Genomic DNA, 26,216 nt, shown 5'->3' on the forward strand with positions numbered 1-26,216 from the left:
TGCGGTCTCAAGGCTGGAGCTGAACAACAACACCCTGATAACAGACTGTGTTGAGACTGTTCTTCCCTTTCTATGCAAGGCCACCTGGGTTGGCTGGAAGACTGTTTACTTAGCCTGGCAGGGCGAAGGACACTGTCTCAGCTGAACTCTGGACACACACACACACACACACACACAGACATATACACACATGCAGACATACACTCATCCCCCCTCCAAACGCCTTCAACGCTTATTCCTTCCGATGCTGACGGTGGATCAAGGAGACCAGCGCACAGGCTGCAGGCCCGGATGTACTGTCTAAATGGCTGTCTCTCACCCTTTACCCACCCTGTTGCTTGTCATGTGTTTCTTTGGTGTATTAAGAGTTTTTTCATGTGCTATGTGCAGAGGTGTTTTTTTCTGTTCTCAAACTGATCTCCTGTTGGAGCTCAGTCTGGGGGAGTTATTTTTTCTCCTTATCTTTCCTCATGTTGTGCTTTTTCCATGTTATACCCTCTGACCTGTCTTCCCCATGTGATGTTTGTGTAATGTATGTATGGTCGGAGGGTAAGACGGTGCTGGCACGGCTGGCAGCCTTAACCCAATTTCCCTCGGGATGAATAAAGTATGATCAATCAATCAATCAATCAATCAATCAATTTTATTCATCACAGAGCGAAAAACACTGAAAATGTGTTTTTCGCTGCTGCTGCTTTTTAAAGTTAAAATTATGAAAGATTTAAAACTACAATTAAAAGATAACTAATAACATAATTTTGTAGGGCTAAAAAATATTTGTGTAGTTTTTTTTAACATTGGGGCGATATATTTGTTTTAATCAGAATTTTAAAACAAATGCATATAAACTACACATAAACCTGGAATATTTATGTATGTAAGTTGTAGTGTGTGATATTTTACTACATGTTGAGTTTTAATTCAGTCAGTGAAACAAAATCAAAAAACAATTACGAGTAGGGGTGGGTTTAAAAAAATCGATATTAGCTTGAATAACACGATATCGACTCATTAAATCCTGAATGATTTTTACATATAAATGTATTTTGACAGAATCTCAGGTTAAAGCTCACAAAATTATTTCAACAACCACCAAACAGCTGAAACAGTAAATGAGAAGCACAAAGATGTAACCACAGAGCGTGGATCGTCCACAGACACGCCGTCGGGGCTGAAAGTCGACCGCTCACAGATTCTGAAGCTGCAGGTTTCGTCACTCTGACCAAAACTGACTGAACCAGCAGCAAAAGAAGATCAAACTACGCTTCACGTTTGATAAACATGCTCATTAACTCCCTCTGACTTTGGCTGCTTTACTTCCTGCACAGCTCTCTCTCTCAGTGCACTCAGAGACCAGTTTACCATCAAACCTCTGTTTTCTGCATTATTCTCTGCTGCTGTGCTCAGTGCTGTCGGCCTCTGACAGCAAAGCCTCATTTCTGCTCTTCAAACTGAACAAATGGAAACTTTTACAAATGATTGCTCAGCTGTGTCTATAATCAAACCTCTGTAACGTTGCTCTGCTTCACTCAGCAGCATCAGGTCACGTTCACATGTTGATTCATGGTTTGCTTCAGTTTTTGATCGACTGCAGAACATTTTTAAGGTTTTCTGCTATAAAAAGCCAGGACAGGAAACTCTGCTTCATGTTTTTCTGTTTTATCCTCAGTTACTTTGACACAAAGACACCTGCTGTGACGCTCACACCTTTGATGGAGTCTCACAGTGTCAGCTTTGTTTTCATACATAGATATAAAATATGTATATGTACTGATAAATGATCATAATTATAATATTTCTGTCTGACTCGGACTGAATCGAATCGAATCAGTTATAGAAATCAGTGACGATAATTAGCCCTACTTACGATAACGGGCATAACTTAACGAGCACGGTAGGTGTAGTTCCGCCCCGGGCCGCTGGGGGTCGCTGCCGCCGGAGTCGCTGTGTGTTTGCCGGCTGGCTCCAAGCCAAACAAAGCGGATATCAGGCGGACGTTGTCGGTTAGCAACAAATCTGACAACAGCGGGCTGCAGCGGGACAGCTGTTAGTCCGAGAACAGTGTCTGACCCGGGTTAGTTACTCTCTGATCCCAACCGCGCCAACATGGAGGGCCGACCGGGGCGCATGTGCTGCGCGCGACGGAACCACCCGCTGTGAGGTTGTGGACCAGGCGCGTGAAGGAGTCCGTCCGCGTCCCCGCGGCGTTTTTAAAAATGATTCATTAGAGCGGAGCTAACGGCAGGATGAAGGACCGCAGCTAACTTTATTTACACTCGCACTCACTACAGGGACACGGGACTGCTGGGTGACGTCATGGACTCCCTGCTGGACTTTGAGGATTGCGTCAAAGACTCACCTGAGTTCAGGTAAGCGCGCGCGCACGCACACACCAATCTGCGCATGTTCACTTGTAGTGATGACGCTTTATTTATTTTATTCAGGCTGGCTCTGGATCAGTTTGAAACAGATGTTTCACAGCTGGAGACAAAACTGGACAAGGTACAAGTACTACTACTATTACTACGATTACTACCACTATTGCTGTAATAAAAACTGAGAGACGCAACGAGACAAGGTATAAGTACTTCCACTACAAATAGTGGTAGTAGTATTTGTAGTAGGCTACTGGTACTGCATATACTAGCGCTAATACTGCTAGACAGTACAAATACTGTAGATAATACTATTACTATACTAGTTGTAATTTCACAGCTAATAGTTGTACTACAAATACTGTTAATACAGCTGTATACTGACTAGTACTGCAGAAATACTGTTTGAAGCTAACTGTTACTAGTGAGGCAAGCTGATTGGTCTGTACTGTCTGTTTCTAAACAATCAGGTGATGAAGTTGTCTGGGAAGATGGTAGAGGCGGGACAAGCCTACAGCACTGCCAATAAGCTGCTACTGAGTGGCCTGGCTGAGCTGTGCACCAATCAGACAAAGGACAGCGTGATCACAGTAAGCAGCTCCTCGATGCATCTGAAAAATGAAGAAATTGCCGCATCCGTTTGTCCGATTCACGCCAGACTTTCAGCTCCTGACGCCCCGCAGCGTCTGCTCTGTTTCCTCTGAGTTCATTTATCTAACACTACTAGCTAACAAGCCAGGAAGCATTAACTAATGACCTAACATGTCTACTCAGTTCCATGTTGGGGCATTTCCTGTCTGACTTCCTGTTTCCTTCCTCTCAGACCTGCTTGAACCAGTTCCACCAGGGCCTGCAGGAAATGGTCAGCTTCCACACTGTGAGTCCACGCTCAGCTGTACTTGCGTTTGTTCGTCTGAGCTCCAGCACAGACTCATGTGTTTTACTCGTGTGTGTGTGTTTCACCTGCAGATGTTGTTTGATCAGACGCAGAGAGCCATCGGCCAGCAGCTCACTAACCTCTGCACGCAGTAAGGCATCACTCCGGGGGGCTGATCAGTATGTTGGGGTTCCAGGGTTCAGTGTAGAGGCCGTTCAATTCAATTCAATTTTATTTATATAGCGCCAAATCACAACAAAAGTCGCCTCAAGGCGCTTCATAGGTACAGAGAAAAACCCAACAATCATATGACCCCCTATGAGCAAGCACTTTGGCGACAGTGGGAAGGAAAAACTCCCTTTTAGCAGGAAGAAACCTCCGGCAGAACCAGGCTCAGGGAGGGGCGGGGCCATCTGCTGCAACCGGTTGGGGTGAGAGAAGGAAGACAGGATAAAGACATGCTGTGGAAGAGAGACAGAGATTAATAACAGATATGATTCGATGCAGAGAGGTCTATTAACACATACTGAGTGAGAAAGGTGACTGGAAAGGAAAAACTCAATGCATCATGGGAATCCCGGCAGCCACGTCTATTGCAGCATAACTAAGGGAGGATTCAGGGTCACCTGGTCCAGCCCTAACTATATGCTTTAGCAAAAGGAAAGTTTGAAGCCTAATCTTGAAAGTAGAGATAGTGTCTGTCTCCTGAATCCAAACTGGAAGCTGGTTCCACAGAAGAGGGGCCTGAAAACTGAAGGCTCTGCCTCCCATTCTACTTTTAAATACTCTAGGAACAACAAGTAAGCCTGCAGTGTGAGAGGCGAAGTGCTCTAAAGGGTGATATGGTACTACAAGGTCATTAAGATAAGATGGGGCCTGATTATTTAAGACCTTGTATGTGAGGAGCAGGATTTTGAATTCAATTCTGGATTTAACAGGAAGCCAATGAAGGGAAGCCAAAACAGGAGAAATCTGCTCTCTCTTTCTAGTCCCTGTCAGGACTCTTGCTGCAGCATTTTGGATCAGCTGAAGGCTTTTCAGTGAGTTTTAGGACATCCTGATAATAAAGAATTACAGTAGTCCAGCCTGGAAGTAATAAATGCATGAACTAGTTTTTCAGCATCACTCTGAGACAGGATATTTCTAATTTTAGAGATGTTGCACAAATGGAAGAAAGCAGTCTTACATATTTGTTTAATATGTGCGTTGAAGGACATGTCCTGGTCAAAAATGACTCCAAGGTTCCTCACAGCATTACTGGAGGCCGAGGTAATGCCATCCAGAGTAAGAATCTGCTTAGATACCATATTTCTAAGATTTTCAGGGCCGAGTACAATAACCTCAGTTTGATCTGAATTAAGAAGCAGAAAGTTAGCGGCCATCCAGGTCTTTATGTCTTTAAGACATTCCTGCAGTTTAACTAATTGGTGTGTGTTACCTGGCTTCATGGATAGATAGAGCTGCGTGTCATCTGCATAGCAGTGAAAGTGTATGCTATGTCTTCTAATGATGCTGCCTAAGGGAAGCATGTATAATGTAAACAGAATTGGTCCTGGCACTGAACCCTGTGGAACACCATAATTGACCTTAGTGTGTGAAGAGGACTCTCCATTTACATGTACAAATTGGAGTCTATTAGATAGATATGATACAAACCACTGCAGTGCAGTACCTGTAATACCTACAGCATGTTCTATTCGCTCTAATAGGATATTATGGTCAACAGTATCGAACGCAGCACTGAGGTCTAGCAGGACAAGCACAGAGATGAGTCCACTGTCAGAGGCCATAAGAAGATCATTTGTAACCTTCACTAAAGCTGTTTCTGTGCTGTGCTGAGCTCTGAAACCTGACTGAAACTCTTCAAATAAGCCATTCCTCTGCAGATAATCTGTTAGCTGTTTGACAACTACTCTTTCAAGGATGTTTGATATGAAAGGAAGGTTGGAGATTGGCCTATAATTAGCTAAGACAGCTGGGTCTAGAGATGCTTTTTAAGTAAAGGTTTAACTACAGCCAGCTTGAAGGCCTGTGGTACATAGCTGATTATTAGAGATAGGTTGATCATATTTAAGATTGAAGCATTAATTAATGGCAGGACTTCTTTGAGCAGTTTTGTAGGAATGGGGTCTAAAAGACACGTTGATGGTTTGGAGGAAGTAATTATTGAAGTTAACTCAGAAAGATCAATTGGAGAAAAGAGTCTAACTTAACATCGATGGTACTAAGAGTAGCTGTAGATAATATTACATCTGTGGGATGATTATTGGTAATTTTTTCTCTAATGATAAAAATTTTATTTGTGAAGAAGTTCATGAAGTCATTACTAGTTAACGTTAAAGGGATTGTTGGCTCAGTAGAGCTCTGACTGTTTGTCAGCCTGGCTACAGTGCTGAAGAGAAACCTGGGGTTGTTCTTATTTTCTTCAATCAGTGACGAATAGTAAGATGTTCTGGCTTTGCGGAGGGCTTTCTTATAAAGCAACAAACTATTTCTCCAGGCTAAATGATGATCCTCTAAATTTGTGACACGCCATTTCCTCTCCAGCTTACGAGTTATCTGCTTTAGGCTACGTGTTTGAGAATTATACCACGGAGTCAGGTACTTCTGATTTGAGGCCTTAGTTTTCACAGGAGCTACAGTATCCAGAGTCGTGCGAGTAGTGAGGAGGTAAAATTATTAACAAGATAATCGACCTCTGTTGGAGTAGCGTTCAGATAGCTGCTCTGCTCTATGTTGGTACAGGGCATTGAAGATGATAACAGTGGGTGGATTATATTCTTAAACTTAGTTACAGCACTTTCAGAAAGACATCTACTGTGATAAAGTCTACTCTCCACTGCTGTGTAATCAATTATTGTAAATGTAAATGTTATCAGGAAATGATCAGACAGCAGAGGGTTTTCAGGAAACACTGTTAAATGTTCAGTTTCTATGCCATATGTTAAAACAAGATCTAGAGTGTGATTAAAGTGGTGGGTGGGTTCTTTTACATTTTGAGAGAAGCCAATTGAGTCTAATAACAGATTAAATGCCATGTTGAGGCTGTCATTTTTAGCATCTACATGGATGTTAAAATCACCCACAATAATTATTTTATCTGAGCTGAGCACTAAATCAGATAAAAAGTCTGAGAAATCAGAGAGAAACTCTGTGTAAGGCCCAGGTGGACGATAGATGATAACAAGTAAGACTGGTTTCTGAGTTTTACAGCTGGGGTGGACGAGGCTAAGCATCAGGCTTTCAAATGAATTAAAAGTCTGTCTTGGTCTTTGGTTGATTAATAGGCTGGTGTGAAAAATTGCTGCCACACCGCCCCTCGGCCTGTGCTTCGAGGTTTCTGGTAGTTAGAATGACTCGGGGTGTTGATTCATTTAAACTAACATACTCATCCTGCTGCAACCAGGTTTCTGTAAGGCAGAGTAAATCGATTTGTTGATCAATTATTAAGTCATGTACTAACAGAGACTTGGAGGAGAGACCTAATATTTAATAATCCACATTTCACTGTTTTACTCTTTGGTTCAGATGTGGATACTGTATTGTTCTTTCTTTGTGTTTTTTTTATGTTTAAGTTGTTTATTGCTGGTTTTTGGTTTGTTTTTGTCTTTTGGGAGCTGACACAGTCTCAATGGAGATGGGTTTTGGGGGTAGCAGGAGGAGAGAAGCTGCAGAGAGGCGTGTAAGACTGCAACTCTGCTTCCTGGTCCCAACTCTGGATAGTCATATTTTGGGGGGTTTAATAAATTGGTCCATATTTCTAGAAATGAGAGCTGCTCCATCCAAAGTGGGATGGATGCCGTCTCTCCTAACAAGACCAGGTTTCCTCCAGAAGGTTTGCCAATTATCTATGAAGCCCACATCGTTTCTGGGACACCACTCAGACAGCCAGCAATTTAAGGAGAACATGCGGCTAAACATGTCACTCCTGGTCTGATTGGGGAGGGGACCAGAGAAAACTACAGAGTCCCACATTGTTTTGGCAAAGTTACACACCGATTCAATATTGATTTTAGTGACCTCCGATTGGCGTAACCGGGTGTCATTACTGCCGACGTGAATTATGATTTTACTGAAGTGCCGGCCGTAGCCACAGTAACAGTAACACAGTTTAGCTCTGAGCACCAGCAACGCTGCTCTGATGGTGACGCTGCTGCTCTTCGTCTCTCTGAGGTTCCTGCCCCAGCTGGCGGAGACCAGGAGGGAGTTTGTGCGGATCGGCGAGGATCTGGAGACGGCAGCGACGAAGAACGCTCAGGTGTCTCGACATAAAGCTGCCGACGCCGAGCGGGCAAGTCACCTGCTGCTCGCTACACGCAAATGCTACCAGCACTTCGCCTTGGATTACTGTCTGCAGGTGTGACACCTGAGTGTGTTTAACATTGATGACATGAAGGAACATCAGATGCTTTATCCTCTATGTCCTGATTTTCAGCTCAACACCTTCAAGACTCAGCAGAAGGTCGACATCTTAAACTCTGTGAGTGAAAACAGTTACCGCACTCTGTTCCTCCTCACTTGCTGTGAATTATTTCCTGTTCTTGTGATCAAGTAATCCCCACACTCCACACTCTTTAAGCGCTCAGTTTTTTTTTTCAACTCACGTGTCTGTGTGATGTCATAGAGAGGGGACATCCCTGATACGATCATCTTCGTGTACTGACTCAAGTTTGCATTTCCAGATGTTCTCCTTCGTCCACGCTCAGTTCACCTTCTTCCACCAGGGCTTTGACCTGCTCAGAGACCTCGAGCCCACCATGAAAACCATGGCAGCGCAGGTCTGTGACCTCTGACCTCTTTGATTGTGCGGGTTTGTGTGGCGGCCTCAGTGTGGACTAACGGCTGTCTGTGCGTATGTGGTTGTGTGTGCTCCACAGCTGTCACAGCTGTCTGCAGACTGCACGGCCAAGAGGAAGGAGCTGGAGAACAGACACCTGCTGGTCCAGCAGAGGGTAAGGAGTCCACACAGATCAGCACATCTGTCCCAGCAGATGCTGCAGACAGATGTTAGATATGTTGTTCATGGAGGGACGAATAAATTTAGACTCAAAGCAGCACGAACACTCTGAAACACACGTGTGTTTGTTCTAAGGATGCTTCAGGGGAGCCGATGGTCAGCGCGTGTCCTGGCAATGATGACATCATCCGGGGTTACCTGTTCAAACGCTCGAGGAGGAAATCCAAAATGTGGAAGAGGTAGAGACCTGTAGCGTCACATGGCCTGCTGACCTTTGACCTCTAGTGAATCCTTCTAACATGTAAACCTGTTTCAGATCCTGGTTCACCATCAGAGACAACCAGCTCATATACAGGAAGTCCCACAAGGTGAGACCCGGCCACTCAATCAAAGAACAGCTAATCAAAGGGATCGATTTCACTGCCTGATAACTGATCAGATCAAGCAAGAGGTCTGAATTTGTTCCCAGCTGGACGTTCTGTTTATGGTGGTTTAGCTTCTGATTGGATTCACACCCCGTTACATCCATTAAACAGAGTTCAGTTCCTCGGATTGATTACATGTAATCAAATCCAGCCTTAAATCCACCTGCGGGAGAAAATTAATGCCCAACTCCAGCTGAGATCACAGTTGGAGACACCTCACGTGACTTTATGTTGGTGTGACAAGTGTCCCTGAGATTTCTCTGGAAGCTGACCTCTCTTCATGCTTTCATTCAGAACAATCGTTAGCATGTTTTTGTCTGTGTTTATTCATTCTGCAAAATTTACTTTTTTCTTTCTGTTCACAAATTTTTACATCAGAAACTCAAGTTTAACATTTCTAAATCAAAATGTTCAAGTGATGACAGAAAATTAAAAGTTCAGTTTAAATCTGGAGTGAAATCAGTTTTAAAGTGGACCTCCTCTGATTATTACCTGCTCCGTGTTTTTATACTCAGACACTTCAACAGTTTAGAGCTCACAGGGTTTACTGTGTGTACACTGAGCTCGTTATTAAACCTTTGGTCATGTTTGATATGAACATCCATGACAGGAAATAATGAAACACTGAAAAGGTCCACTTTAAAAAAAAATCTGTATTTTTCACTTACTCTGATTTGATGCTAAATTCAAATAAAAACAAAGTAGAAACCCTCCAGACAGTCAAGTTACACTCCACTGGTCCTGGAATTACAGCAAGGCGTCCGGTTATACCCCCTCACACTTAGGTGAGTTTTCTGCTTTTAGTGTTTGAAGAAATAATTTCATGGATGAATGTTAAAGTCTGAGGAAGAACTGCATAAAATTCAGGATGATGATGATGATGATGTTGGTGAGGATGGTGGTGGTGTTGTTGAGGATGGTGCTGATGCTGATGAAACTCTTGTTGATGATGATGATGATGTTGGTGATGATGAGTCGTGTTGAATCCCACGCCGCAGGAGGAAGCCGTGGTTCTGTTCGAGGATCTGCGACTGTGTGCTGTCAAATCTTTGGATCACGTGGACCGACGCTTCTGCTTTGAGCTGCTCTCCGTCCAGAAGTAAGACAGTGAACACGGTGTTTTCACACCTGTAGAGTCATGTGATGTGGCGTTAAGTGAGCAGGTATGTTTGTTTCCAGGTGTTGTGCTCTGCAGGCTGACTCGGAGCAGCTGAAGCAGGCCTGGCTCAGTGCTCTGCAGGGCAGCATCGACCTTGCCTACAGAGAGCGAACCGACACTCAGCTGACGCAGGCCGGTCCACGCCACGACCACGATACACTCACCTGTGAATATTACAGCTAACTCTCCTCCCCCATCCGTTTGGCTGACATGTTCTTCCTCTATGTGCAGCCTAAGGAGCTCCCCGCTCTGCAGTGTGGCGGGGACGCCTCTCCGGGCCCTCCCACCCAGAGGCCGGCAGCATTGGGCGTGGCCCTGAGGGGCGCTGGGAACCAGAGGTGCTGTGACTGCGGGGAGGAAGAGCCTCGCTGGGCCTCCATCAACCTGGGAGTCACCATGTGCATCGAGTGCTCCGGCATACACCGGTAACAGCCCAGGTTTCAGGAGGACTTCCTCCTCATTTCTTCTTCACTGCTTTTTAGCAGGTGTCAGGCTTTAATCTCGCCCTTTGAGCTTCAGTTGACCTTCTCTGTCCACACACAGCCTGTGGGAACCATGAGAAGTACCCACTGGTGTTTGGTGATCTTCATAACTTACTGTCAGAACATGAAAACCAGCAACATGTTGGCCGACGTTCTTCTTTCTCTGTGTCTGCAGGAGCCTCGGAGTCCACCTGTCGAAGGTGCGATCTCTCACTCTGGACTCCTGGGAGGCCGAACAGCTGAAGGTAGAAGCGAAACACTCTCCACTGCACTGAAGCTTTAACGCTCCGGCATCATAAAGTGAACAGCAGACAGTAAAGTCAGGAAGCTGTCAAATGTAAAGACACGAGGAGAAATGAGAAAGCTCAGATTTCTGCCTCTATGTGAACCAAACACCCTGAACTAATAGCAGGCTGACAAATCGCTGCTCGATCATTGAATAATTTCAGGAAATTGCTCTAAAAACAGCAGTCAGCTGTTTTCAAAGTCAAAGATATAAACACAAGAAGAAAGTTCCTGGCTTCTCTGGGATCTTTATGTTTGAAAACCCACGAACTGATCCCAGAACAGCCCAAACTGCCTTCACCTGTCCCGAGTCTAACTGGGACAGTCTCACAGTGCTGCTCATGTCTGATGTTTAAAAAAATCAATAAAGAATCGATCGCAGGCCCAGATTCTAAAATGTGAATGCTCTTCCTCAGCTGCTGTGCATTCTGGGAAACGATGTGGTGAACCAGATCTACGAGGCGCGATGTTCAGAGGAGGGACGAGTCAAACCCCAAGCCCACAGCCCGCGGTAAAAACACGAGCCGATGAAAGGACTCGGCTTTGGTTAAACGTGAATGTTGGAAGCAGAGATTCTGAGCGTCCTGTTTTTGTCCCTTTCAGGGCCGAGAAGGAGGCGTGGATCAAAGAGAAATACGTGGAGAAAAAGTTTGTTCAGAGCAACGGCGCTCGTAAGTCCGACCGTCAGCACATTTTAACTAGAATTTCCTCTGAGTTTGTTTAAAATGGACCGATACCTTCTCAGCACATTCATCACTGCAGTAATCTATTACTTTTACATTTTACTGCTGGATTCTTTCCTGCTGCTGCTCTGAGCCTCACCGCCCCCTGTAACACCGGACCCATCACGCCTCTCTGCTGTAGCACCCGTCTGTTCACTTCCTGTCCCATGCACGACAGCTGTGTGGTTTGCCTCCTCTGTTAGCGCTCGGATCGGCGTGTTACGGCATGTTGTCGTGACCAAGTGTCGTCTTAAAGTGGCTCAGCACTAATTTAAATTTAATGTGTTTAGAAAAAATGTTTTTTCCATTTTCTGTTTCAGAGCATCATCGTCATAAGGACGCAGCCACGCTACGTCTCTATCAGGCGTCTTTGGCAGGAGACCTGGTTGCCATGGCGTCCATGTTGGCCGAGGGGGCAGAGGTCAGCGGGAGCATTGGCGAGGAGGAGGGCCGCACGCCGCTGATCGGAGCAGCGATCGGGGTGAGCAGGCACAAAGAAGATGAAATATTACTGAAAACACCTTTTATTGATTATTACTTATCAATAACATTACTGACTCCTAACAGACATCATCATCGTTGTTATTAGTGTTATTATCAGTAATATTATTTCTGCACACCGAGGCTTTAGAGAGCTGATGTAAACAGAATAAAAAGTTGTTTTGTTTTTTTAAAGCAGTCGTTGCTTTCACTGTTTCTCTCGGCTGCCTGCAGGGGTCGCTGTTGGCGTGCGAGTTCCTGCTGCAGAACGGTGCAAACGTCAATCACAGAGACCTCAGAGGACAGGGGGCGCTGCATGCTGCCGCCACTGCCGGTCACACCGGGTAACCACACGAACACAGACATGCGCGCGCACACACACACACACACACACACACACACACACACACACACACCATGACCTCGAATCACCGCTGCTGGTTTTCACTGGCCGTTGCAGACAGGTGTGCCTGCTGCTGAAGAGAGGAGCCAATCAGTACGCAGTGGACGAGAGAGGTCATGACCCTCTGGCCATCGCCGTGGAAACGGCCAACGCTGACATCGTCACTCTGTGAGTCACAGGAAGTGTTTTCACATTTCAGACCATACGTGAAGGGACTGATCTGATTGGTCGACGCAGGTCTTCAGAGCACTGTGGAAACACACGACCAATGATGGAGTCTTTCAATTCCTTTGTGAAATCTTTTAACGTGATTATGGCTCGTGTGTTTCAGGCTCCGCATGGCCCGGATGAACGAGGAGATGAGGGATTCGGAGGGAGTCTTCGGCGCCGCGGGTTAGTGGACTCCAACAATTGTCTCACGTTTGTCTTCAGCTGTGAAGGAAGGTGAAACCAGATGGCTGAACGAGCGTCACGCACAGCTGCTCCAGTCCAAAAATTAAAATAAAGATTATGTCCTTTATCAAAGTTTTGTAGCTTGGTGAAATCTGATTGGTTATTTTAAAAGGCTCTCTTAATGACTGGAGCAGGAACTGTAAGTGTAACTTTCGTCGTCACGGAAACGTCAAAACGCTTTGAAAGTTTGTCGGCTTTTTCTCAACACGAGCTTTTCAAACCCGTTTCCCTGTGATGTAAAGTCCTGCTGGGCGTGCTCACAGTTTCTAAAATGGTCATGAACCTTTACCTGAACCTGGGTTAGGTTGGGGTTAACCCGTGAACCTGATTGGCTTATATTTCCTCTGTTGAATGGCTCTTTGGAGGCAGGGGAGGGGCCAGCTCCTCCTCCCATGATGTCTCCTGTTAACTTGTGACTGTCGTGTCGTCCTCAGGAGATGATGAGACGTTTCAGGACATCTTCCGGGACTTCAGCGACATGGCGTCACATGACCCGGAGCGACTGAGCCGGCGGCACTTCAGCCGAGGAGGGGCGGAGGAGGAGGAGGAGGAGGGGTAGTGTTGATAGGATGGAGAGCGGTGACGGTAACACTGTAAATTATTCTGTCACGAGTACCAGCACACGCAGAAGGAAGACCTCAGACACCTCCTTCTTCTTGGATTACCGTGGACGGAGAACCGTTACCAACCTTCAGATAACCACGAGTGCAGCTGAAAACATTTCCTCTCATATTAACCTCAGATTATTGATCCTAAAGATATTTTATCTGAATAATCACATCTTAACTCTCATTAGAGGAGATCAATGTTACAGAGGTTTGTCCTCCGTCACGCAACTTTACTTCAGGATGTAGTTACAGCTAGCGCCCCATGCTGGGCACAGTTAATCGGTTACCAATTTACTGTGAAAATCCTGACACGTCCTCTCAGTGCGGTCCTGAAAAACTTCCAACAGCACTTTATGTCCTCACAATTCAGACAGCGTTCCAGAAAATGTTTCCAGATGTTTCCGCTCCTGCGCCAAAAAATAGGATCTGCTGCAGATCTCTGGGAATGAAGGTGTTTTATGTGTGAAAGGTGCTGTTTGAGCTCTGACAGCTGATGGAGCTACAGCATCGGCCTTTTGTTTTAATCCGTCTCTGTTTGAAAGTCCAAACACTTCACATCCCAGCTTGATAATAACGAGGAAATACAACGACCGTAACATGTGACAGCACCTAACCACACAGGGAAAGGTAATAACAACCACGTTTTGGTATCATGGTTTTTAGATGTTTATTAGTCTGAAATTTCTTTAACGACGAGAGAATATTTTTAACAATCTGAAACCCTTTGAACAATAAAATGGAGACGTGTTTAATATTTGGGGGTAAATCTTTAATATAGTGACGTTTATGTGGTAACATGTTTTTACATTCTAGGACAAATTAGGATTAAATTGATCCAAAATCTAAAGTTCTCCCTCGTTTGAAGGTAATGTTAATACATGATAGTTATTACCTCGTGTCTTCTGCTGTATTTCACAGTAATATTTACAGCTGAAACCAGAAAAACATGTCTGTGAACGTTTCAGCTGTTACTGTAAATATTTAGCTGTCATTTCCACGTTTTTACCGAGCTGTGACGGAGAGTGCCAGCGAGCGCCCGCGGACGGCAGCTCTGCTGGTCTCCAGGCGGAGCGTGAAGCCGTGATGAGCTTCGCTGAAACTCTGATGTACGGTGGGAGGAAGAAGCAGCGTCAGGGTTGAATCTAATAACCTCCCTTAATGCCCCGTGTTTAACAGTGTGTCCGAAAGGGATTTCAGACTTTTGCTGCTTATCTGTTTTTAACTGTTTGTGTGACTGAACGAGGCCGCGAGGCTCGACTCGTCTCTGACTGAATGTTCGACACAGCAGGACGCGTCAAATCACGCCGATGACGCCGTTCGTTATTGCTGTGATGCTACTGCTCAATAAAACCACTGAAGAAGAGTCTCTGCTGTTTGTTCTCACCAATTACGCGACACTTTGAGCTCCAGCTGTTTTAAACATACAGTTTGTTACAGTAACTCATACCTGTCCACCTGTGGATTTCACAAGCTCCGCCCACCCTCTGCTCACCTGCGAGCACAGAAACTCTAAAAAACATTTAAAAATTAAACATCCAAACACGAGCCGATAAGTGGAAATAAAAAGCAAGCCGGGACTAAACCTTCACCTGAGTGAGGGGGCGTGGCCTAACATCATTTCAAAATGTCAGTTTTTTTTGTTTTTGTTTTAAATAAAGTCTCTGGTGTTTCTGATGGGCTGAGTGAACATTTAATTTATTAAGAGCAAGCTCAGTGTGAAATCACAGCTCTGTGTTCACAGCTGGGAGAGGTCTGTTGTTTACGTGTCACAGTAAATGGGGCTGTTTGTTTCAGCCAATCACAAGCAAATGGTGCTGACTCAGGACTTTTGCACAGTACTGTAGTTCATCCCATGTTTCCATCAGACACTGAAAACAAGTTGTGTGTGCTGCTCAGACCCACAGCTGGTGTCAGTGAACGCACCTTCAAGCAGCTCAGGCTGCGTTCACTGACTGTGGATGAGCCCCACACAGCTCTGATCCTGAGTGGGTCAGATTTATCACTTAAAAACCTCGAATTGAGTTCCTTAGTTGAAATAAAAAACAGGAAGTTGTCTGTTACTTAAATGGTCTGGGTAATACCTGTTAGCATTAAGGCCGTGAACCCCGACAGCTCAGACTCTTACCAGGTCAGAAGGACAAAACAGTGAAAAACTGGAAGCCCTCCTTTTTCCCCATATTCTGCAAACCCATCCACTGGGCCGCATGTTTGAGCGCTCTGCTCTGAAGTTCAAACACAGAATTAAAACTGGATTGTTTTTTCCACCGTTTTCTCCTCTGCTGCAGTTTTTCCTCAGGAGCCGAGATGCTCCATCAGCACATTTAACCTCTTTGATCAGACACAGGAAGCAGAGACTCCTTTAATCATAATTACACATGTGTATTTTCAATAATTACAATCATAAAAAACAACAAAGACGTTTTAGGGCACTCATACATTTGTCTCCCCAGGCAGACGCAGACTCTACCTGTTCACAGGTGAGAAACATCTACCCAGTACCTGAAGCTTTTCAAAATAAAAGTAAGGCCTCCAATCTGAATAAACGCTGCTTACAAGCCACCAGCTACAGCGGTTAAACGTCCCACTGTCCTCTCACACCTCAAACGCCTCTCAGTCCTGTGCCTTCTTCCTCTTCTTCCTTGTGTCTTTGTCTTCTGTCGTTTTCCTCTTCTGCCTCTCCTCCACCCGCTCCATAGCGTCCCACACATCATCACCTTCGTCTTCCTCCTCCTTTACCTCAGACTCCGCCTCCCCTGAAGTTGCCCCTCCCTCCTCCAGGTCTTGGCTGGCGAGCAGGAGGCAGTTGAGGCGGGACTTGAGGTAGACTTTGTGCTGCAGTTTGCGGTCCTCCAGGCTGTGGATGCGCAGGAAGCGGTCCAGGCCGCAGGATGCCACCAACGGCTGGGAGGCGTGGCACTGAAGCCCCCGCACGCCGCCCGCCAGCCCTTTGAGACAGCCACGCACCACCCCCTTCCTCAGGTCCAGCAGGGCGATGTGACCCTGGGTGTTGCCCACCGCCACCGCTGTGCCGTCAGGTGTCAGAGAGAGAGCGGTGAGCGGGTACTCGCCATACTCCGCCTCCAGGACAGGACGCTTCTGAGGAGACGAGGGGTCGAACACGTGCACCTGAGAGAGAATTTCAACATAACTTTATTTAAAAAAAACAAAGCAGGTCATCAATTGACAGATTTAAACTTTATTTTCTGCTGCTTAATTATTATTATTTTATTTGTTTTTACACCTAAAAGCAATTTTTCCACTTATCAGGAATCAACACCGAAGATACTGAAGACCTCAAAATGAAATCAATATTATTATTTATTAAAACATTTCAGAAATTATCCAAAACTTTAACTTTAGTTGTGCTGTTTTTGTCTTAATAATTTTGTGGAATATCCCTTTAAACTTGTAGTATGTAAACCTGGAGGAAACTTTAAAGATCATAAATGTATGAGAGAAGAGAAAGTAAACCTTAAATCAAACAGCTTCTGAATGGGGAGGAAACCGATGAGGAATCAGTCCGAAACAAAACTGACGATGGCCTTGATAATAAAATCATCCATTACTTTAGCTTTAGTTTGTTTTACTCAGACAGTTTGTTGTTGTTTCTTTAATATTGCTCAAATGTTAGCCGATTTATAGAAAAAAAATACTTTTGAGCCAATTCTGAGCCAGAAGAACGTTTAAAGATCACACAAACCAGATGTTTGTGATAAGCTTGACCTTTAACCCGGGCCAAAGTAAACTTTAAATGGGTCTTCTTTAAAAACACGTTTTTTCCGGCTGAGGGTGATTCACAGCTTCATACCTGGTGGTAACCCGTGCAGGTGACCACTTTGTCGGAGTCCGGGATGAAGGCCATGTCCCGGACCCAGTAGGGCCGCCGGAGGTCCAGCCAGTCGTCCCGGAGGTTCTTGGCGCTGAACGCGGGCTGCTCGGGCCTCTGTAGGTCCCAGATCTTCAGGCCGTTCTCCTTCCCTCCGGTGGCCACCTTGTTTGGGTTCGTCGGGCTCTGCCGCATCCTGCACACGTTCTTCCCGGCGTCCAGCTGTGTCACGGGCTCGTCGCCGCCCTCTTCCCTCCACACGCGCAGCACACCGCTCTCCGCGCAGGTCACCAGTGCGCCGCCGCCCAGCGCCGCTAGCCCGGAGAAGCAGCCCTCCGCCGGGTCCCCGCAGCGCCGGCTCTCGGTGAACGCGCCCTTCTCCACGCTGAACGTCTTCACGGTGGCGTCCACGCAGCCCACCAGCAGCTCGCTCTCCGCCGCGTCCCCCCAGCACAGCGCGCGGACCTCCTGGTCTCGGCTCAGGTGGCTCGTGTTGCAGAAGTTGAAGGCCTGTTTCCGGGACAGGCTGACCCCCTTCAGGATCCCGGTCTCCGAGCCGAGCCACACGGAGCACAACCGGCTCCGGTCCCCCATCACACCGGACTCACACGCACCAAACCAGCCGAAAAAACCGAAACAGCTCCGAGTCCGCGTGGATCCTCTGTGGATTGTGGCGCGTGTCTAAGACGTCACACTACAGCTGGAGTTTCTTAACAGACAGTGTCACGCGGTTCAAAACAAAGAAAAACTTTCGGCAGTACAATTAAAATCAAAGCAGTATAAATAAAAATACTTAAACGGCCAATGTTCTGGTATTGTTTTTTCTAGAGTCATTTGTCATACTAATAAAGTTTATTTTTTCAAAAAAGACAGTTTACCTCATTAGGAAGCGACCGATCCTTTTGCGCATGCTCATATGATGCAGGTAGTCACCATTTTGGCTGTGTGGGCTAGCAGAGGCTAGCTGTGGGTGTAATCTTTCTCAGAGCGTCGTTACTTTGTTCAGGTTTATTTCTTCCAGCGGACAGAGGGGAGTTTCCGCATTCAAGCCCAAACTCAAAGCTTTCTTCGTCGTGGAAATGGACGGAGAGGAGGACGATCTAATGTCCGGGAACCGCTCCGGTAACACTTCTGCTTTGTTTCCTATTTAAACGACTAACAGGACAGTACTCACCAACAGCAGTAGCTACGTACTAACTGAATCCGAGCACCACGAGCGCGTCCTCGATAAACATGATGCAGAGGTGGGTTGTGATCACGCGGAGGGATCGTTGTTTGTGTTTCGGGGTTAGTGACAGCATGGGCGCCAGTTTCCAGCAAACGTGTCCCGGTTTAGCGTCATGACCGGCTGGCAAACATCTCATTAGCTCTCCGTCACATTTACCTCCAAAAGAGTGAAACACGCTGTGTTGTTTCAACATTATATCCGTGGAGGAAACCAGCGGAGCCATCCAACACGAACCCGGCAGAAAGTGGCCTTCAGTCGATTAGCACAGAGCTAAGCTAAACCATCAGTGTTTGTTGGCCTGATTACATAACAAACGTTTCATAATCAATATAACCGGTTAGACATGATATACCAATGAGAGCCGAATCAATACGAAAGCCTTAAAGATGAAGTCTGCTCATGTAGGTGGGCTTTATGATGTTTTTGTCACGCGGTTAGCCATGAACCTAAAATTAGTCACTTTTAAAGTGAAGTTTGGCAAACAGCTGCAGAGGATCCAGGTGTTTGTTTTTGAGCTGTTTACAGACCAGCTGATGACATCGTGTGATCATTACGGAGACCTTTTAATAGGGCTGCTCGATTATGGCAAAAATGATAATCACGATTATTTTCACTGAAATTGAGATCTCGATTATTTGACGATATTTATTTAACAATAACAATGTATTGAATAATGGCTTTAAAGATTGTTAAAAAATAATGTAAAATAGTGTGCAAATACTGATTACAGTGCAAATGTTTGCAATATAAAAAATAAATGAAAAATGTTAACATCTATGTTTAGTGAACTTCAAAATACTGCACAATATTTGATCCACGTCTGACTCATGAACCCATAATGTTTCCACCAATGTTCCTCAAATATTTCATGTGTCTGAGGATCACACACAAACTCCCTGAGCGTCCCTTGGACCACTGTGAGCAACATCAGACGTGTGCACTGTGGTCACGCCAGCATCTAATCCATCCAAGTTGCATGGTTTATTAAAATAATCAAATTACAGCATTTACATTTATGTTAGACTACTTTTAATTAACTGCTTTAGCCCACTTACAATGAAAATGTAAAAATCTTGTTCATGACCTGTGTAGTATGTTAACACTATTGGAAGTAAAAATAACTTGAACTCAAATTTGAAAACACAACAACTTTCTTTCTTTTTTTTTTTTTTTGTAAAGCTCTGACTTGTATTATGAGTCTGTGGTCTGGGAGAGAGTCTGTAACTCTGTCTGCAAAATACAGCATATAATGACCAATGTTGGGCAATTAATTATATAGTTACTACTTCAAAAAAGTAACTCAGTTTGGCAAACAACAAAGTTTTTGCAGCTATTTATTTTTTTTAATGCAGCCAAGGGTTTTTTTTTAAATAAACATTTCAAACTATTTACAGAACAATCAGCTGTTCTGCATCAAATCTGATGCCACACAAATTATTTGTGCCACTCCAAAAATTAATTTCTGTCCACTATGAGATAAAGGAGAACAACAGCCTGATACCTGCAGGCCTGACAACAGGAGATGTATCACTGCTGTAACACCTGTAACATTCAGCAGTCGCCTCTTTGTTCTGACACACAACAAAAAAACTACACACTACACTAACACACTAACTACACAAGATTTATGCTAAACGTCTCAAATCTCTCACATCTCAGAACACGCCGTCACTCCTAAAACTTCCCCGTTTCTTAACAACTAGATGCCACGTTGTCATATCATTTTTGATTGGTCGACACGGTACTTTTTTTCGACCAATAGGAAAGGGGGGGGGGTTTGGTTTTGTTTTTGCTCACAGGCTTTCCAGCGTTTTCCTTATAAAACGCCGTTTTTACCGTTTCTTCCGCAGTAAATATAAACAACGATAGTATTCAGGAAGAAAACCAAACATTGCAGATATTTTTATCATAACTCTGGTTTTACGTGGCTGATCAACACAATTTAAAAACTGGTATAAAGTCCACACTTTTTCCGTCAGTTGTTCCGTCTGTCCTGCTCACATCTCCAATGGTTGACACGTTGTCATTAACGTGGCTTCACTGCACATCAGCCACGCCGCTTTGCTCGCTAAAACACCGGTGTCGGCACATAAGGACGCTGTCATAGCCTGTCAACCACGTTGATTGGCTGCGTATATAAACGAATGTGAATCGTATTATTGGCTGGACTATAGGATAAGGTGGCATCGTTCTAATCCCATACAGGAGCAGCCAGTCACTGACTAACACTGCAAAACAGAATTGTTAAAGTTTTAATTTTAATTTCAATTCAGGTTAGATTTTTTTTGTGCACAACGCAGATTTTCTGTGCGCAGAGACCGTGCCAGCAGTGCGCAATTGCGCACGTGCGCAGCTTAGAGGGAACATTGGTTTCCACACCACTGAAGTCGTTTTACCTCTTTTCAACCAGCGGCATTCTTTCTTCAGCAGCCATTATCCTCTCCTCTCCAAATAACTTCTGCTTAGCTTCCCTCGCTTCCCTCGGGTCCTCTTAATTGTTGTGACGCGTGTTCGAAACGCAGAGAGGTGCGCTCGATTTGCCACACGGAGCAGCGCGAGAGTAAAGCACGAGGGAGGTGCTAATAATCGGCTCAGTCATTTTTAATGATCGTTGAAAACCCAGATCGTAATCTAGATTAAAATTCGATTAATTGAGCAGCCCTACCTTTTAACACTAAAAAGGTTTCCTAAGCTGTAGCCTGTTTGATAGTTAATGTACAACACGGTAGATATTCTGATGTGACTGTAGTGTAATCTTCTACATCTCACTGCTGCTGTCATATATTCTATCCAGTCCTAATAAGCCATGATCCTTGAAAAGCACGATTATTTTTTTTGGAAGTGCAGTTTATCAAGGGAATGCAGAGAAAGCTGTTGTTTAGTTTTTACTCTATTTTATTCAGTTTCACGTTGCCAGCTTGGCACTTTTTGCAGCTCTTATAAATGCTTTGAAAAAGGACTGAATTTAACATGAATGTTCTGGATATGTTCTTGCAGATGATGGAGGCGGCACGCCGGTTCAGGATGAACACCCAGCATCAGATGGTGAGGAGATGAGGAGCGACGGGCGCCGGTCTGAGGTCAGAATTCATCTCATTGAGTCTGCAGATAATTCATTGACATCATCAGTTTTCAAACGTTTATTCTGAGCCGTTTCACGTCGTCTTTGCATTTTAAGTAGTGCCTGAAACTCATACTTCAAAATTAGACGGATGTACACGGACATGGACAGCTGATCTTCCATGTTTGGACCCGTGTGGGATAAAGGAGGTTTTAGAGCACCTCGTTGGCGACCTGAAGGTTGTTGTTTCCATCCTTGAATCATCTTCTGCTTGTCCAGAGTCCGGTCGCTGTATGTATGATATTATGCGAGTGTTGTTTTTCCCAGCATGTTGGTGATAGATCCGTACAGGAGCTGAAAGACTCACAGGTTAGAGAGACAAATGTTGCAACAGCTGGAAAACATGAGGTCGACACATGGATTGGTGCTGCGGCTGCAGTGATGTGGACGCTGTACCGGTACGTCGTGGTGAAGAGAGAGCTGAGAGTAAAAGTGGAGATTATGATTTACTGGTCCCTCTTTACATCCCCACTCTCACCCATGGTCACATGGGTGAGAGTGGGGATGTAAACTCTCACCAGCTGTGTTCCCGCCTCGGTGTTCCCTGGACAAGCTGGAGGACATGGGGGGCTCAGAGTCAGAGAGGCTGAGATGGTTTGGACATGTGCAGAGGAGGGAGGGTGGATATACTGGACAAAGGATAATGAAGATGGAGCTGCCAGGCAGGAAGAGAAGAGAGGAGCTCAGAGAAGATTGATGGATGTAGTGAAGGAGTACAAGCACAGGGTTGGTGTGATGGAGGAGGAGGAGATGGAGGCGGGTTATCTGATGTGATGGCCTGTAAAGGAAGCTGAAGCAGGAGACAGTGAACACATGCAGACTCTGAGCTTTACTGCTGTGATCAATGCTGGTACATAAAGACAATGAATCAGTGACTGAAGTTCGTATTCACTTCATTCAAGTCAATGTTTATTAGATTGGAGCTTATTTTCTGTATTCACTGCAAAATTATACAGAGCGATTAATCGCCATAAAGAGCGACTGATAGAAACCTGAGCGCCGTGTAGCACGAAGGAATCGATCTAAGATTGAAGGAAGTTATCCGTTTATCCTGGCTCAGCATCCGCCTTTGGGTGGTGGCTGTCCGGGTAATTTAGCATGTTCCTGTTGTGTTTTCAGCATTTTGATAAACGTATATGTGCCTGTGATGAAGTAATGAAACCCCTCTGGTGTTTTTTCTCACTTTCCTAGTATTTGTTGCGTTTGTTTGCAGGAATAATGGCGGCTCCGGTCTGTTCGGACTGTAAATATGACAAGCGCTGTACGGAGTCGTTTCTTCTTCAGTAATCGCTGCTCATTAAACGTTTTTAGATGAAGTCATGACTAACACCATCTGCAGGCGCCGTGGTCGGGTTGATAAACTTTCTTTCTTTTTGTCAGGACGAGGGCAGCAACGACGAGGACGACGCCATGGTGACAGGTGGCGGGGCCAGCGGCTCCGACAACGAGGACTGCCGCAGGGCCGACAGCGACTCGGAGGGCGAGGGCCCTGGGGACCGTGATGACAAAAGTGACTCTGAGGCGGAAGCGCCGAGGCCCGCCGACAGCGACAATGAGGATGGCTCGTCTTCAGTGAAACGCAGGATGAGCGCGTCCGAGGAGGAGGAGGAGTCGCCAGAGAAACGCAGGACGAGCGGCTCAGACAACGAGGCCTCATCGCCGCTCAAACGCGGAGCATCTGACAACGAGGAAGGGGCGTCGCCGCCTCCCAAGCGGAGAGGGAGCAGCTCGGATGTGGAGGAGCGGCCCAAAGCGGCTGCAGAAAGCGACTCTGACAACGAGGACGCCAAAGCCATGGCGTCCCCTGAGCGCCGCTCCAACGCCGACAGTGACTCTGACACAGAGACACCTGCCAGACGCAAGGCGGCGCAGATAGACTCGGACGAGGAGGAGAAACAGGAGGAGGAAGGAGGAGGGGAGAAGTGGAAGGGGGTGATGCAGTCAGACAGCGAGGAGGAGGAAGAGGGAGGGCGGAGGAAAGCTGCAGCAGGAAGTGATGGAGAGCAGCAGGAGGAAGAGGAGAGGCAGCAGAGAGGCGACAGCGATGAGGACGACGAGAAGCCAGGTAAGCCACGCCCCCAGGCAGACTTCAGTTTAACCGTTTTCTGACAGGAAATGATGTCGTTACTCCAGAAACACTGGACTTCCTGATTGGATCAGTTTGATTCAAATTAACGTGAAGGTAAACGAGCAGCTCCGGGTTCAGTGACCGAGTGACGGCGTTAATGAGCGATCAAACTAATGACTGTTTCTATGGTTACAATGCTGTTACGTTGTGGACTCGTTACTATTGTCAACACTAGAGATGGCACGATACCACTTTTTTATGTCCAATACCGATATCATAAATTTGGATATCTGCCGATACCGATATGAATCCGATATAGTGTGTTTTTTAATCAATAAATCTTTTTTTTATTATCTTGCTGCATTTTGTATAAGTTCATACTCAAATTTTTAAAAAAACACCAATCTAATAACCTTAAACCTGCTCCATCCTCCCTATTCTGGTATTTTAAAGAGTACTTAGCGGCAATATTAAGCAACCTAACTAATAGGGTTGCAAACTCCCAGCAAAAGAAAATAGGGAACCACCCCCCCCCTCCTCGGGATGCTTAATCGACGTAATCAACTTTAATTTAATGCACATGTAAAAAAAAAAAAAATGCACAGAAATCAATTATTTTTCAAGAATAATTAAATAGATTCAACATCTTTCTTCTACAGAATTGCAGACTGCACAGATGGTACCTTCCCAAAGGGAAAAGTACTATAGCTTACTAGGGTATATTAGTATATAGTATAATATTACACTTGCTTTACTTCTCTCTGGGATAACTTTCTCGGAGATGAAATGCCGGTTTGGTAGCGAGGCTACAAATGCTCAACCAGACCACCGACAGGTCTCGCACGCCACAGCTGCTCTATCACATGACGCATACTGCTCCGATCTGGTTCGTGCTCCGAGGTTATGAGCTGAGTTACGCCGTGTCGCAACTTTTGTGAAGTGCTTACATGATATTTAATGGATCGGATTACATTTTTTATTTCTCTCCGATATCCGATCCAGTAATTTAAGTCAGTATTGGACCGATACGTAATATCAGATCAGTCCATCTCTAGTCAACACAGACAGTTGAAGCTATTTTCAGTTTACCAGGGGGCTGGGCAAAACAATCACATGACCAATTTAAGATGACATAGCAACAAGATGCTATGTCAACTCAAAACAACCCCAAGTCTCCAATTTTGTGTTAAGTGTTGACTTTAAACTATATATCAGTTTTTAAGTTGTGTTGATCGGCCATGAAAAACCCGAGTTATGATTAAAAATATACGACATGTTTTTTTCTGAATAAAATTGAGATGTTTAGAAGAAACATAAAAACTGTGTTTCTAAGGAAAGCGCTCCAAAGCACCAAGAAAAAGAAAAAACACCCCTTTCCTATTGGTGGAAAAATGTACCATGTCGACCAATCAAGAAATGATATGACAACATGGCATTCGGATGTTTAAGAAGGAGGCGGAGTTTTAGGAGTGACAGAGGCGAGAGAGAGAGAGGGGGCGAGTTTTGAGATGTGAGAGATTTGTGACGTTTAGCGTGTTTGGGGTGTGTAGTTGGTGTGTAGTTTTGTTGTGTGTCAGAACAATGAGGCGACTGCTGAATGTCACACTTTTTCCAAAAAGCCACCAAAGACAGATTACAGTGTAAACACTGGAGCGACACACCTGCAGGTGTCAGGCTGTGGCGTTCTCCTTCATCTTACAGTGGACATAAACTATTTTTTGGAGTGGCACAAATAATTTGTGACATCTTATTTGATTGTTCTGTAAATAGTTAGAAATGGTTATAAAAAATATAAAAGCACCTTGGCTGCATTTTTAGGTAAATAGCTGCAAATAACTTTGTTGTTTGCAAAATGTGCAAAGGTTTTAAAAATTTACAATTTATATTTCAAGTTATGAAAATGATTCGTTAACCATGTTTGTGGTTGTTACAGTAAAAAATAACTTTTTTTCTACTCTGATTTAATGTTTTTTGCCTGATTTCAGATCAGTTTTGTGTCAAAATGAAAGAAATAACAGTAACTTCAGACATTAGGTTGAACAGGATGAAACCAAACGAGGCGAGATGGGGGGGTTTTTTGTTTGTTTTTTTTACTTTATTTTTATTGGTAGTTTTGTATATTTTTTACAAAACATTCAGACCCTTAACAAGTACGGAGCATCTAGGCTAGCAAAGACGCATTTAAAAAAAGAAAAGAAAAAGACACACCCATTTATGGTACAATCAAATCAAATAGGTGAATTACAGCAATGATACATTTGGTACAAGAGTTTATAATATTTTTCCATTCAAGTAAAGGTCCCATTTTTTACAGTACTTCTCAAATTTATCAGCAAGTCTTAATGAAAAAGTCAGTCTCTCCATTGTGTAAGTTTCCTTGATAATACCTATCCAGTCCAAAAATGACGGTGGATCCACGTTTAGCCATTTGCGAGTTATGGCTTTCTTTGCACCAGCCAATAATATCAATAAAAGATATTTGTCTGAAATCCTCAGTCCTTGGGGCAAATCACAGATAAAACACAGTGAAATCAGGGGCCAAGTTCAAGCCCATCATGGTAGTGATTTCTTTGATCACTACTAGCCAGTAGGGGACAATCTTACCACACTCCCAAAAAAAAGAAAATGTCCTGCAGATACACATCCACAGTTCCTCCAACACTGAGCCTTGTCAGGGTCTTTACTTTGTTTACTCTTAGCTTTAGGCGTGACAAAAAAGCGCACCGTGTTTTTCCATGCAAATTCCC

The 26,216-nt window shown here is 44.8% G+C and overlaps 3 protein-coding genes across 5 annotated transcripts in view; 2 read left to right on the forward strand and 1 right to left on the reverse strand.

Moving 5' to 3' along the window:
- The first annotated feature begins 1,939 nt into the window (after nt 1–1,939).
- zgc:162872 (BAR_ACAPs and ArfGap_ACAP domain-containing protein) lies at nt 1,940–14,900 on the forward strand. The gene is made up of 22 exons (XM_039598047.1): nt 1,940–2,369; nt 2,445–2,502; nt 2,846–2,965; nt 3,199–3,252; nt 3,345–3,403; nt 7,426–7,609; nt 7,688–7,732; nt 7,935–8,030; nt 8,130–8,204; nt 8,345–8,448; nt 8,526–8,577; nt 9,633–9,733; nt 9,814–9,925; nt 10,025–10,218; nt 10,451–10,520; nt 10,977–11,071; nt 11,164–11,231; nt 11,603–11,763; nt 11,997–12,106; nt 12,223–12,333; nt 12,497–12,558; nt 13,053–14,900. The coding sequence occupies exons 1-22, from the start codon at nt 2,317–2,319 to the stop codon at nt 13,175–13,177; spliced, it is 2,109 nt and encodes a 702-aa protein (XP_039453981.1). The 5' UTR covers nt 1,940–2,316; the 3' UTR covers nt 13,178–14,900.
- Nucleotides 14,901–15,567: 667 nt separating this feature from the next.
- Nucleotides 15,568–17,669, reverse strand: wdr74 (WD repeat domain 74). Its single transcript, XM_031751859.2, has 2 exons — nt 17,035–17,669; nt 15,568–16,352 (listed from the first exon to the last, which is right to left on the reverse strand). The coding sequence occupies exons 1-2, from the start codon at nt 17,644–17,646 to the stop codon at nt 15,837–15,839; spliced, it is 1,128 nt and encodes a 375-aa protein (XP_031607719.1). The 5' UTR covers nt 17,647–17,669; the 3' UTR covers nt 15,568–15,836.
- A 372-nt stretch (nt 17,670–18,041) lies between these two features.
- LOC116329776 (protein IWS1 homolog) overlaps nt 18,042–26,216 on the forward strand; it is a 31,957-nt gene continuing 23,782 nt past the window's right edge. For 2 of the 3 annotated variants that reach the window (XR_005608102.1, XM_031751858.2), the window contains exons 1-3: nt 18,042–18,174; nt 21,278–21,360; nt 22,782–23,466. Coding sequence is in view for 2 of the 3 variants with exons in the window: in XM_031751858.2 (XP_031607718.2) it covers nt 18,132–18,174; nt 21,278–21,360; nt 22,782–23,466 (811 nt within the window). In the remaining variant the exon portion in view is untranslated. Of the gene's footprint in view, nt 18,175–18,205; nt 18,297–21,277; nt 21,361–22,781; nt 23,467–26,216 lie in introns of those variants that run through there. The other variant, XM_039598045.1, reaches the window with a different exon arrangement.

This window comes from Oreochromis aureus, linkage group 14 (genome assembly GCF_013358895.1).
Source record: "Oreochromis aureus strain Israel breed Guangdong linkage group 14, ZZ_aureus, whole genome shotgun sequence".
NCBI classification, from domain to species: domain Eukaryota; kingdom Metazoa; phylum Chordata; class Actinopteri; order Cichliformes; family Cichlidae; genus Oreochromis; species Oreochromis aureus.